We start from the raw sequence: 13,272 nt of genomic DNA, 5'->3' as shown, positions 1-13,272 counted from the left end.
ATTAGCGTTCTATGCTAACCAATCGTCAGCTAGTAATTCAGCAGCTGTCTAATCAGCGACGGGGATAAGTTGGCGGGAGAGGATAGGGCGGGACTTCAGAGTGACTGCTTGACGAATCAGCGCCGACCGCTCGCAGAGAGAGCGGAAGCACATGCAACCTCGTTGCAGCGGGTGATGTTGTTGTTATCTGACATGTAACTGGAAGACGCTTGTGTTTTGTGTGTTTTTTAAAATATATATAAAAAAGCAGAGGAATGGCAGCAACAGTGGCTACAGCTGTCACCCCTATGGAGCATGACCCTGACCGGTGTGGGAGTGAGGAAGAGAGCCGCGGGGCCGAGGAGGAGAGCAGCCAGCAGCAGACAGGCCCCGTCACCGCCGTCACACACACCCGACTCTCCAAACTACCTCTGGCCCGGATCAAGGCGCTCATGAAGACCGACCCAGACGTGTCCCTTGCCAGCCAGGAGTCAGTGTTCATCATCGCTAAAGCCACGGTGAAAAAAACAAAAAACAACCTGTGAATAGCGCACGCTGTATTTCTATGCTCTCACAATACTCCCATGATTTGAATCTCAAGCTCAAGCTGTTTGTGCCTTTACCTCTCATGAATCACAAGCCACCTGCAACCACCAAAACTTGAAGACAGTAATTAACTATTTTAGAGAAACGGTGTCCTTTCATAACATCAGCAGTTACATTATGTTATGTCTTTAAAATGCTCGTTGAAATTTATAATCTCTTCTAAAATACATTTTGCAAGAAACAAGAGTAGCCTACTTGTTAATGACTTCACTACAAAATATACACTATTACACATGCTTAATGCAAACACTGATTGGAGTTCAATAAAGCTTTACATGCGCTACATTTCATTGGAGAACATGAAACACATAAGAGATAATGAAAAGCAAAGAGCGATGTGCTGCTTTGTCCACAGGGGAACTTTAAACAAGAAATCATGAACGAATTTCTTTCTTCCAGGAGCTGTTTGTCGAGATGATTGCCAAAGATGCCATGGTTTACGCACAGCAAGGGAAGAGGAAAACTTTACAAAGAAAAGATTTGGGTAAGTGCTCCGATAAATGTGAAAATAATCAGATTTGACTTAAATGAGTGGGCTTAAAAAAAAGAGGTTTATGATTTTGTTGTTAAGCTGAAGAACAACAACATGTAAAAATGCATTGTTTCCTACTGAAGTTGATCTGTTTCTGAGGTAGTGTTCACTAGTAACATGTTCACTTCTTTTAACCACCAGTCTTGACTTCAATATCTCACCTCTCAATTTTCTTGCAGACAATGCAATCGAGGCCATCGATGAATTTGCATTTCTTGAAGGTAAGATTTGCCAGGACTTCCCTCACCTTTTATGGACTCTGTTTGTATGATTGAATTTAGTTACTTTTACATATATCTAGGTGAATCTGGGACAAATACATCTCCTAATAATTATAAAGAAAAAAAAAACCCTACAACACAAATATGGAAAAACCTAATAGAGATGATTTCTTCGTTAATTTAAAAAAAAAAAATTACAGCAGTACTGTTCACTGAAATTGTTTATTCTGTCTGCAGGCACACTTGATTAAACCTGTCACAGGAGAGAAGAGCATGGAATGTCTGCAACCACTGAAGTTTTTCTTTTTGTGGTGAAAACCTTTTGTGGTACTTTTCTAAGTCAACATATCAAATTAGATATTCATAATTGTTTTTCTGCAATGATCCATGAAGACTTTTCTAACTAAATTTTGAAGACAACAGTTGTAATATGTACATTTTTTGTAAATATTTGTCAGATATTACTGTACAATGAAATAAAATTAAGTCTCAGACAACACATTTCTACCAGAATCAAACAGCCCATCTTCTTATGTGTGTCACACCATGAATGCCTATGTTTGCAATACAACAATGAACACTACCAATAGTTGAATACAAATGCATCAAGGAAGACGATAAGGGGATTAGAGTTTCCAAAATTGCACCAGCAGAGAAATGTTTACCTATCCAATAAACCAGGGAAAAATAACAACAACATATAGCTGCTGCCTTATGGTTCATTAAAGTGGTTGTCTTCTCTTTTCTAATGCCAATTACACAACTTTTAATGAGAATAAAACTACTTTGGAAACACCAAAAATAGGTCAAAATAAAAATGTCTCAGAACGTTGTCTACGAGATCTGCAACTACAACTGCTCTTGTATAATGTTTTGAATTGTTCCTTGTTACTCTGGCTTAAACAGAAGCAGTGAGAACCTATACCTGAGAACCTGGTATAGGTTTAACTCTGTCCTACATTACTTGAAGTGTTGATGCCTAACCATCACTACTGTTTTATTTATTTACTGCTACTTTGAGTCAATCAGCTGTCCAGTGTTCTCATTGACCAATACAGTAGGGCATTTATTCACAAGCCATTCAGCAATGGCAGAGTTGAATGGAGGCAATGAGATACAAGCATCATTTACACTACCAGAATAAGAAGTAACAATGCTATACATTTTAGCATCCACCTGATATCCCATAATCATAACAATTGGCTCAAACTGTTTCATCTCTTCCATCGAGGCGCTAATAGGACAACTATTGCAGATGCTGTCCAGATTACTGCCCATTGGCTTAACTATGCTAATAATTGTGGGATGCATTAGATTTAGATCATTTATTATGGATGTCTGGGCAGTTATTTCAGATTTGTTAATTTTTGTTTTTGTTTTCCCAATGTCAGTGTTTGCGGTTTCAACTGGAAAACACTGAAACAAAGAGGCAACTACTTGAATAGACAGCAACACAAAGCATGCATTGATAATAGTATTTAAATACATAATTGAAAAGCCATTTTTGTATACAATGTTATATGGTTAAATGTTAAGGCCACAAAGTTTTTTTCCCCCTGGTGGCCAACAATAAAGGAGAGTCCTGAACAACTGTCTGTGTTTCTAATAAAGTCTGTTAAGATTTTTGTAAATATAAAGACCCATTATGTAAGCGCTCCCTGTTAGAGGATGTATGTGATGTCTAAACTGAGGATTGTCAGCTGAAATACTTGTTGCTACTGATATATGTGAGATAAGTCAACCTCGCCAGAATACAACGGCGCTCAGTAAACGACAATTAAAGGTTACAGTGGGAAGACGATAGTTTTTGTTTGACATCAAATTAACCGACAAAAAATGATACAAATATAAATGCTATCTGTAATCCTTAGTTGATGCTCAACAACAAGACTTGCATAAAGTACATGAAAGACTTTGGGTGAATCAGTGAAGGTTATATTTCTTCCACAGCACAGTGACTGTTGTACCACAGAGAACTCACAGAGCTCTAAGTTTGCATTAGGAATGTTGTATCTGAATCTCTCTTGACCTGAGATGTGTATTTTTCTTTCTGGCAGCATTTGTTAAACACTTCCCAAGTGCTCAGTTTCACACTCTAGACACAGGCAAAACTCTCGAATTTTTGCAGTGGGGATTTTCAAAATAAATGCCTGTGTGTTTTAGCTGATTTTCTGGGTTTAGTGTTTCGTGGAGTAATGAAACAGAGCTGTGAGAAGCACAGATGTTTGGTTCCAGAAGAGCACCAGTCAACTCCCTGCAGAGGAATGCCTGAATGGCACAGGGAAACATGAAGTACTCATTTCTAATAAAATATAATCGCATGTTGATGGATTGGACGTCATTTTATTTCCATAGTCAATAAAGAAATTCCATTAATAAAATCTCATGTGAAAAGATGTAGGGCCGCCTCCTGCGAAGAACAGGACATGAACTAGGCTGGTCTTAAATGTGGATTGAAAGATGGCAACTTGAGAGAATAAACTTTTATCCTCTGGCTTTGTGTTTGAATATTTTAGTTTAAGAGTAAAATCACAAACCTCTAGATAAACGTCCAGGTCAGAGCAAATTGTGAGAACTGTCCTTTAAGATCCTTAAATTTAAACTTCCAAAAGATGGAACTTATTGTGAAATGGGAAATTGGCCTAAGCATCAGAATACAAAATGTTTAAATGTTCATTATAGAAAAAACAAGTATGACATACCACAGAGTTGAATAGAAAGACACATAGCCTACAGTATGCCAACATCAAAGTGATCCTCATGTATATGAATAAGTCACTGTGAGTGTTCTGGTAATGTCTGAGAAGCAGCAGTTAGCCTCAGCACCAAGTCAGTTTTTTGCTTTCATGTTAAGAGTTGAATTAAAGGATTAATAACACTTAACATAAGAGGGATTACATTACTGTAGTCGAGCATAGAGGCAGACCTGACCCTGTCCAAAGGTTAAATAAGAAGACAGTTTACAGCCATGCAGAACTCTAGCCTGCTAAGTCTAAGCACTACATGAGCAAACTGCTCATGACAGCGTGCTGAAACATGGTCACAGTTAGGTAAACAAGTGACCTTGTTCAGATGGGCTAATCAACATTAAACAGAAGAAGAATTGAGGCTGATTAGAGATTAGTTTTGTGGGTATATAGTCATAAACTTAACAAATTGAACAAGGTGCTACTTTGACCTGGTGATGGTGCTGCTTGTACAGGTAAGGGATCATCGATTTTATAGAAATTACTTTTCAGTGTGACTTGAAAGTATGTACCAAATTTTACCATATTTGTCGAAACATTTGATTAAAAAGATCAATAAATGAACTTTTACTTTTTCACCTTTATCACCAGTTTTGTTAATAACCTTTATGGACAGAATCTCTAGGTGCAGCCGGGGGCCGGAGGGGATCCGGTTTCAGGACTACGGAATCTCGTCTCTGCTTTTTGCGGATGATGTGGTCCTGTTGGGTCTATTGACCATGGACCTCCAGCGCGTGCTGGGGCGGTTCGCAGCCCAGTGTGAGGCGGTTGGGATGAGGAACAGCACCTCTAAATCTGAGGCCATGGCTCTCGACTGGAAAAAGGTGGCTTGCCCTCTCCGGGTCTGTGGGGAGTCCTTGCCCCAGGTGAAGAAGTTTAAGTATCTCGGAGTGTTGTTCATGACTGGGGGGAGGATGGAGCATGCGCAATCTTGCGGTCGCTGTATTGCTTATACGCATCTGTAGGGCCAAGCCAAGGAAATACGTTTAATAACTTCCTAACATAGTTTAACTTTTTAAAACCTTTAAAAAAAACCCCCCAAAAAATCATTAACTTGACCTTCTCCTGTAATTTGGAATAGTTATCTGCTAAGCCCAAAATAGATTACCACATTATGTCCATGTTTTGAGTACAGAAAAAAGAAAACATTTCAGAAATACATTCCATTCAGTTTCTTACACCTCCCTTTGACCTGTGTTTAAGATTAGTTAAAGTATTCCCCCCCGCATTGTATCAGTCTTAAATCCTTTCAGGGACAGTAAGATCCCTTGGACTGCATGTTCAGTGCAGGGAGCTAAGCCCTGTAACATCTCCAGGATGCCTTACCTCCACACATCTCCAGGTCTCCAGCCCCTCCATATAGAAGACATCACCCCTCCAGCACCATTATTCATTTCAGTTGCTGTTAGTTTTGATTGCCAACATGTTTGTGAGTGGATACACCTCGACAGAAGATATTTTAATCACAGCAAAGATATGTAGAAAATGTATCAGGCTCACAAGCCAACCTGTAGTCATGTGAAAGGTATGTTTTTGCAGCTGACATTCCAACCTGACTTCTTCAGTCAATTTCTTGAACAGAAAACCACACACACACACACACACACACACACACACACACACACACACACACACACACACACAAAATTCTTCCCAAAACCTCCCCCCTCAGTACAAGGACAACATATTTTCACATATGTACTTCCGAACAGGACATATTGTTGCCTTATTGTCTAAATATTACATAGTTCTTCCATCGAGTGTTTCAGGTTCCTTCAGATCATTCGTACACATCAAATCTGCTGGACCGCATCAAATGCAGGCCTCTATGGATCCACCAGAAGAAAAACGTGTCAATTAAAAGTCCCACATTGTCGTCTCAAGCAATGTTTTAATGCACGAGAGATGACTCATTGGTTCAGAATTAATCTGCCAATGTACTAAACTTTAGTATGATTTAGATTTTCCTTCACAGTAGAGCATTTCCAAATGATTTGGAATCATGAAGTGTGATGTATTGTTTTTATTTCTAGACTTAGGTTATGTGTTTTTCACATCGGGAACACTAACACCATTTTTATTGTCATACGTTGTCCAAGCGGATATCATGACAGTATATTGTGAGACTGTCTTGTAGGACAAAACTGTTTCATTTTTGAAACTATCACTATTGTGATTTATTGTGGTTCAAGTTGGAAATAACCTGAATCCATGTCAGAGAGCTGTCCTACTAAACCATCAACTAAAAGTTGTGTCTTTGGTGTCAGTCCAGCAGGAATAACTTAAGGGAAGATAAAAATTCCCCACCCTTCAAAACCAGCCTCAGTCTGAATCAAATGCAGACATACAAACTTTGTGGACATTCAAGAATGCCTATGAGTTGTCAATCTGGGCAGCCTTACACAATCTTAAAAACCAAAGGGGGAAAATAGATCTGAACAAATTTGCAACGTATCGCTGAAGTCAAAACAAAATACACCTCAAAAACCCATGATTTATGTTATTAAAGAAAGAATGGTGTTCTGGTTTGACATGATGACCTTTGGTTGAAGGTGAAGACGTTTGCCTCAGTTGCATGCAATTCTCTCGGCATCTCTCTACATTGTTCCAGAAAGAAAAACATAAAAAGGCCTTAAAATTATATGAAAATGTCTTTAATTCAGCCCAATCAAAGGTAATATTTCATATTTTTAGATTGACTAAGCAGTTAAAGTATGACATAATAAAGTGCTAAAAACTTCTAATTGCAACTACACATGAATATCTCAGAATGTGAAATAATTGACAATGTTGGTACTGCTGGTTTGAACTAGCCATTACTTTGCATATTAAGACGAGTATAGACTCTTATAAGACATGGGTAGGAGAAACTCAATACATGAGTCAAAGATATTAAATATATTTCCAAGTAAGTCTGGACAGATCAACACGTAATGAAGTGGTGTTGTTTATTATCATATAACATATAGTATGCATCAGACATGCCCCCCCCCCCAAACCCCCCCCCCCCCCCAAAACAAAACAAACATATCTTTTAAATCTTAAACAAAAAAAGCAAAACAAAAAAAACAACATTTAAAGCTCAATGATAGTCATAAATCTTCTAAGCACATTGATCGCTTTGTGAGTTTTATATGTGAACAATGAGATATGGCAAAATGTGTGTATCTGTCACACTTAATCAGGCCATGATTGATTATTTTAAACACTTTCTTATTTGGAAGGCTCATTTGACTGGAACTTTTTGTCATTTTTCTCTACCACAAGGTCAGATCAAAGGAATATCTTTCTGAAACAGATGCAGGCCTTCATCAATTTCAGTCAGTTTTTGCATAATCAGGTCCTGATGTGGTTTTCTCTTAAAACTTCTCCGGAATGGATGTAAGTGATTGACTCTCAGAGCCTCTGGCTTATTCTTGTGGTGTTCAGTTATGGAAACTACATTACAATTTTATTATGATTTATGTGCCGGACAGGAGTGGCTGAAAAACATATAAAGGAAACCTTTTTCAAACATCTGAATCATTTTATTGGCCAAATATATTACATTTACATGCTGCTATTCTGCAATTGCATGAGCCAAGCCTAACAAAAGGTAAAAAAAAAAAAAAAAAAAAAAAGAAGAAGAAAAAAAAAATGGAATCAAATAATGTCCATGGACTTCTTTCACATTAACTGCTGGACCTTCATGTTTCTTCTGTACATTAGAGACACCTTTTAAAAAAGAATGTAGGATTTGTATTATTAAGTCATAGGAAGAATAACATGTAGTATTCGCCGAAGAAATGTTACATTGTGAGGTTTAAAATTGAACATACAGAGATATGCAAACATTGATCTCACAAAAAACATTGTAAAAGATAACAAGGTTAACTAGTTGCAGCATATAAACAGAAGACAGGGAGACAGAGCACCAAACACATAACACACATTACAAGCAGCACTTTCATTGAAAAGAAAAGAAAAGAAAAGAAAAGAAATAGCATCAAAACAAGAAAAAGCAAAAAAAGGGCTTTAAATCTTTTTAAAGATGCACAGTGACTGTATTTTGCTGACGCAAAAACTGCTTTCACAAGTAAAGTTTGATATGGCAAAAGACTAACATATTTTGAACATTTTTTCTCTAATATAAACAACTTTTAAACTAGGAATCATGTATACACAAGGAGTTTAGTTATACCTTCAGTTTATGGAAACGTCTCTGTGTTCATGACTGTGAAATTCCACAGAAAACACAGCTCTGCAAAAACTGCACAAGTCAGACATTTAGTTCCATCAAAGAGTTTCCACAACCACATGATACAAATGCAAAAAATAGTTAATTAGTTATTATTTGGAAATTGATTTTTTTGTGCCCTTTTAAATCCAGGTCTAATCATGTAACATTCTTACAGCTAAGTCTTCTTTCATTTCACCAAATACATGTGTTTCAGATATGAAGTGGAAAATATACTGCCATCAAGTAAACAGGCAGGGCAATGGAGGAATTTAAAGGATGTTAAATGAGATAAATTAGTCTTGGCACCCTGGGTGAAGAGGAAAGAAAGGAGAAATAAGTGAGAGGTGAGATGAGTGTAAAAGGAGGAGAAATGGCTGAGTGGATAAGCAGAGGGTGGGAGGGAAAGACGGTGAGAAAGGAAAAGAGAGGTGGTGGAAGTGAGTGAGTGAGTGAGAGATGGGAAGGGAGGTATAAAGAGAGGGAGGGAGTAATATAAGAGAGGCAGCCATAGAGGGAGAGGTGACAGAGTAGATTATCCTCCTCTCTGCCAGCCTCATCATGTTCATGCTGCAGATGTTGACTGTTATCTCTCTGACTGTTATTCTCCTGGCATCTGTGGAAGGTAGGACACAACCTTAGTTACTATGTTTGTGTTTTAGAGTGTGTTGCATGGTGTGCATGCACCCTGCAGGTGGACAGTGTAGCAAAGAGAGCGATGGCGAAGACAGAAAAGGAGAGAAGAGGGAAAGAGGGGTAGCAGCATGCAGCAGGAGCAGCAGGGATGGTGGCATGGATGTAAACACAGGGGCAGGAGGACAAGCATCTGAAATCACACAACACTCAAAAAAAGAAAAGCAACTGTGTCAGGGCTCAGTCTGTACGGTGTGTCGTCTTCTCTGTTTAATGAAATGTTGTGAAAGCACTTGAAGTGCGTTGATGTGCCTGAGGATGGATTCAAAATCATCTGTGGCATAACAAAGCAGCACTGTCCTATTTTAGAGCTCCTGCTGCTTCCTTCACACTTTAATTTGTTTACACATTTGCCTTGGATGAAAAGGCATCATGGCACACCCTCCACACAAACACACACTCCTCCCCTCTTTCTCTCACTTTCTCTGCCTCATTTCCCTGCCATGCATGTATGTTTTGCAGCACGATGGGATATCATTGTAATTGCTTTGACATTCTTGAGTGTACATGTGTGTCCATATGTGAGTGTGCATAAAGAGGGCATGTGCACTTTCTGCAGAACAGATACTATTTTGCTGTGTACAAAAAGCTGCCAAAAGGCTGTTTCAGTCTATCAAACATCATAGTCTGCAGTGTTGAATAATAAGGACTATGTGCAGAAAATCCAAATTCAAAGGATTTCTGTATATGCTAAGGTTATTTTTCATGATTTGTTTGGAACTTTTGGGCTCACAGGATGTTGCTACAATTTGTTCACACTTCAAAACAGTTCTACTCTGACATAACCTGATAAGACCAATCTTAAAGTAAACATAAGTAATTGAGTTTGACATCTCTGTTTCTCTTCTTCTTGTCCCAGGTAAAGGTGTGCAGATGCAAAGAGATGTCCAGTGCTGCATGTTGTACTCCCAGGGCAAGGTGCGTACCAAAGATGTGTTGCGGTTTGAGGTACAGACAGAGGGGCCCGACTGCAGTATACAAGCCATCATGCAAGTATTTCAACTATCCACTCCTGGAGCTAAAGAGCACATAGCAATCTGCAGGCATGGAAAATATGCCTCTCGTTAGAGGAGGGCAGAGCCGGGCTAAGAGGCATTGTCATCTTTCCAGGTCATGTTGTTATGGCAGGGCTCGGAGCTGTAATTGCCAGGGAAGTAAGAAAGGAAATATGTGGGAATAACAAGCCATCTGAAAATACCTCCCGAGCCAGCTGAGCCCTGCCTTAGCCGGTCAGTCAGAACAGCAGGGTTTAGTTAAGTAAACCATTCTGCACTGTGATACCTATTGTTTCCAGCAGGTCAGGGAAATCAGATGTGGCTTGAGGAGCTTTTTCATGTGGTCCAGTTAACAAAAACAAAGAATTCCTACACAGAAGTTTGAATAGTTTCTTTAAGTGCTCTGTACTTTAATGGCTCCCCCCCCCAACACACACACACACACACACACACACACACACACACACACACACACACACACACACACACAATGTTCCTTACTTTTGTTCATAGTTTGCAAACAGAAAAAACAGCACTGTCTTTTTGACTGAGAAAAATAATCTGACTCTATTTCCAGAATGTCTTCTTTGGGATGCCCTGGGGCTCAAATTCTCTTAGTACTTACTACAACCTGACAGACATCTTTTTAATCCTTTACTTGTTAAATCATTATTTTTGTCAATGTTTTCGTTTAAAACTCTTCCAGGTTTTCTCCTGTGTTTCTCCAGTAGCGCCTTCCATGATATGTAACAAGGTATTGTCATCTTTTCATAGTCTGTACACGAAGAAGGCGGTGAAATGTGCGGACCCAAGAGATCGGAAGGTGAAAAGGTTGCTGAGAAAGCTTTTGCAGAGACAGAGAGCCAAGGCCCACCGAACTATGTGGCTTCTTCCTCATGACAACCTGCCCGTCATGTCAGAGGTCAGATACTACTACTACTTTTTTGCGTTGCGTAACATCACATCAAGATAATACTTCTTAACTATCATATTATCAAATGTAATGAAATCAAATGTATTGAGTCAAATGTTCACAAAGTGCTTTGCATTTTTATTCAAGTTGATACTTGAAACATTAACAGATGTTCTCTATCACCAATAGGACAAGAAAGATAACTGGGCTGTTTTTAATGTGGAGTGATGGAGAATAATCCAAAAATTGAGATCTCATAGTCATAAGTAAGTTTTTGTTCAACTATTTCTATCCTAAGCAAGTTCATTGATAAGTATATAATTCATGATTAATGATCTCTTAAAATGTTTACATTCTTCTCTACAGGCCAAGTAAACTTTCAGCAGTTCGTCATCTTTCCATGGCGGAGCTTTGCTGACTCTCCAGTCGTCTTGTGTCTCTCTCTATCTACACTAACTGTCTCCCATGGACCAAACCTGGGCAGCAATACATATTTAAATGGCTTTTGATATTTAAACAAGAATCGTGCTTGAAATATTCCCAAACAGGTGGCAGAAACTGAGGAGTATTTACTTGTAAGATAAGCAGAATTGTTTCTCTTTTTTATGGCTCATACTGTTATTTGCCAGAATCTGCCTGGAAGTGTCTCTCTACAATAATATTACTTCTCGTGGCTGATGTACAATCAGTGGAAAAGGTGTTATAAAACAAATCATACCGAGCAGTGATATTTATATTGTATAACAGCATACTCCATGAAATGCTTATTTGTGACTTGTATATATTCAGTGATGTGTACTGACATTGCACACAGTGCAGACTTTTACCTGATGTATCTGACTGTTAGACAGGTGAAAAGTGGGATCAGAGGGAAGACTCCACCTTTTTAGTAAGCAATTATTCCTGATACTTTGTCTACCCTGCCTATTGACTGTTTGTAATCTCAGTATAAAACTCATGTTAATCTTTAAATAAGAGATCCCCAGGTATCCACCAGAAGATCTACACATTTGCAGTTTACATGTTTCCTTTTCATTAGTAGTCTGTCACCAAACAATGCCAAAGTATTCATGAGTCAATTCATCAAATGGCAAAGCTGTTAAAACTTGGAGGGCTCAATTGTGTGTGAAACACAAAAGTATTGTAAAAGAATGCATTATATGTGAATTTTATAAAATAATCTGAAAGAATATCTTTTATTCTGTCTTTTTTTATTATTTTTATTGTGTGCCTCCGTGTCGTGTTAGCAGCGTCCATGGCTCCAGGGATAGCTCATTGCTCTTAACTTTGGTCCTTAAAATATCTCATCAGCCATTGGATGGATTGCTATTAAGTTATGTAAAGCTGTTTATGTTCTCTAAAAAATGAGATGGTTTTATGATTTCTCAATTTGTACTCTTTGTCAAGTTTAGCTGAAGCCCTGTAGGCCTACAACTAATGACATTGCCTGTTAACCTCACTTGTTCTTCCTATAAGTGCTAATTAGATACACTTAGCATGCTGCCATACATAAGTAAGCAATATGCATAGTAATCATTTTACATGACATGACAATTACATGTTTAATTACAGCCAACATCAGTTAGCTTTTAACTCCCAAGTTCCATCACAGGTTTCCTAGTTTGATTGTACACACTTATTTATTGATGATAAGGTACCACATGTCATTCAGTTTATAATTAAAAAAAGCTGGGGTTACAGGCTATGTTACAAATGATTGAACTTAGTAAAGTGTTATTAAAGTCAGTCATTGAGACCTTGCTGACAATTACAACCAGCAGCCAAAGAACTGTACGGGCCCCTGAAAGGCCAACTGAATGGGCATTCTGCAGGCTGCATCTGAAGTTGGTAGGAAAAAGCTTTTCAACAAGTACTTGTTTGGGTCAAATCAGCCTCGTTTTTTTTCTGGTATCCTGACTGTTGTGCAGGTCCTATCCACGGTTGGGCATTACTATCCCTTAATTACATTAACATTGCAAAACATCAAAAAGGCTCAGACTTGCTAAATTCTAAGAAAACATATATTCAGGTAATGTCAAATGAATGTGTTTTGTTGTGATTATTAATGGTGAGTCTGGTTAAAAAAAATAATGGTTGTCATTACCTAAATCTAGGATGGAAAATGTTTTACTTAACTTGAATGGGATCCCCCAAGCAGAAGGGCCCCAGAGAGTCTTCTATCTTCCCCCTCCCCCTTCCCCATGGGTGGCCTTGACTATTGTAGAAAGTTTTGATATGCTAACAGAAGCAAGTAAGGTTAATTGTAAGATTCAAAAGCTATTAAATATAATATATAAATATATTACATATATTCATATCCAGTGCTTTCACATCAGTTATTATCTTGTTTTTATGTTGAAACTGTTGGCT

The 13,272-nt window shown here is 38.3% G+C and overlaps 2 protein-coding genes across 2 annotated transcripts; both read left to right on the top strand.

Annotated features, from left to right (window-relative positions):
• Positions 1 to 76: 76 nt before the first annotated feature.
• Positions 77 to 2,142, top strand: pole4 (polymerase (DNA-directed), epsilon 4, accessory subunit). The gene is made up of 4 exons (XM_079351369.1): positions 77 to 497; positions 985 to 1,069; positions 1,297 to 1,338; positions 1,576 to 2,142. The coding sequence occupies exons 1-4, from the start codon at positions 255 to 257 to the stop codon at positions 1,587 to 1,589; spliced, it is 384 nt and encodes a 127-aa protein (XP_079207495.1). The 5' UTR covers positions 77 to 254; the 3' UTR covers positions 1,590 to 2,142.
• A 6,651-nt stretch (positions 2,143 to 8,793) lies between these two features.
• ccl44 (chemokine (C-C motif) ligand 44) lies at positions 8,794 to 12,086 on the top strand. Its single transcript, XM_079349978.1, has 5 exons — positions 8,794 to 8,926; positions 9,854 to 9,983; positions 10,764 to 10,911; positions 11,092 to 11,168; positions 11,269 to 12,086. The coding sequence occupies exons 1-4, from the start codon at positions 8,863 to 8,865 to the stop codon at positions 11,128 to 11,130; spliced, it is 381 nt and encodes a 126-aa protein (XP_079206104.1). The 5' UTR covers positions 8,794 to 8,862; the 3' UTR covers positions 11,131 to 11,168; positions 11,269 to 12,086.
• The last annotated feature ends 1,186 nt before the right edge of the window (positions 12,087 to 13,272 follow it).

This window comes from Symphodus melops, assembly GCF_947650265.1.
Source record: "Symphodus melops genome assembly, chromosome: 8".
Classification (NCBI taxonomy): domain Eukaryota; kingdom Metazoa; phylum Chordata; class Actinopteri; order Labriformes; family Labridae; genus Symphodus; species Symphodus melops.
Note: the sequence above shows the minus strand (reverse complement) of the source record. Positions and strands in the feature narration are given on the sequence as shown.

Bases quoted from the DNA above. Each gene is read 5' to 3' on its own strand.
- pole4 (XM_079351369.1), top strand. From the start codon at position 255: ATGGCAGCAACAGTGGCTACAGCTGTCACCCCTATGGAGCATGACCCT. The intron at 498-984 runs GTGAAAAAAACA...TCTTTCTTCCAG, and splicing joins TCATCATCGCTAAAGCCACG to GAGCTGTTTGTCGAGATGAT. The intron at 1,070-1,296 runs GTAAGTGCTCCG...ATTTTCTTGCAG, and splicing joins TTTACAAAGAAAAGATTTGG to ACAATGCAATCGAGGCCATC.
- ccl44 (XM_079349978.1), top strand. From the start codon at position 8,863: ATGTTCATGCTGCAGATGTTGACTGTTATCTCTCTGACTGTTATTCTC. The intron at 8,927-9,853 runs GTAGGACACAAC...TTCTTGTCCCAG, and splicing joins TCTCCTGGCATCTGTGGAAG to GTAAAGGTGTGCAGATGCAA. The intron at 9,984-10,763 runs GCAAGTATTTCA...ATCTTTTCATAG, and splicing joins TGCAGTATACAAGCCATCAT to TCTGTACACGAAGAAGGCGG.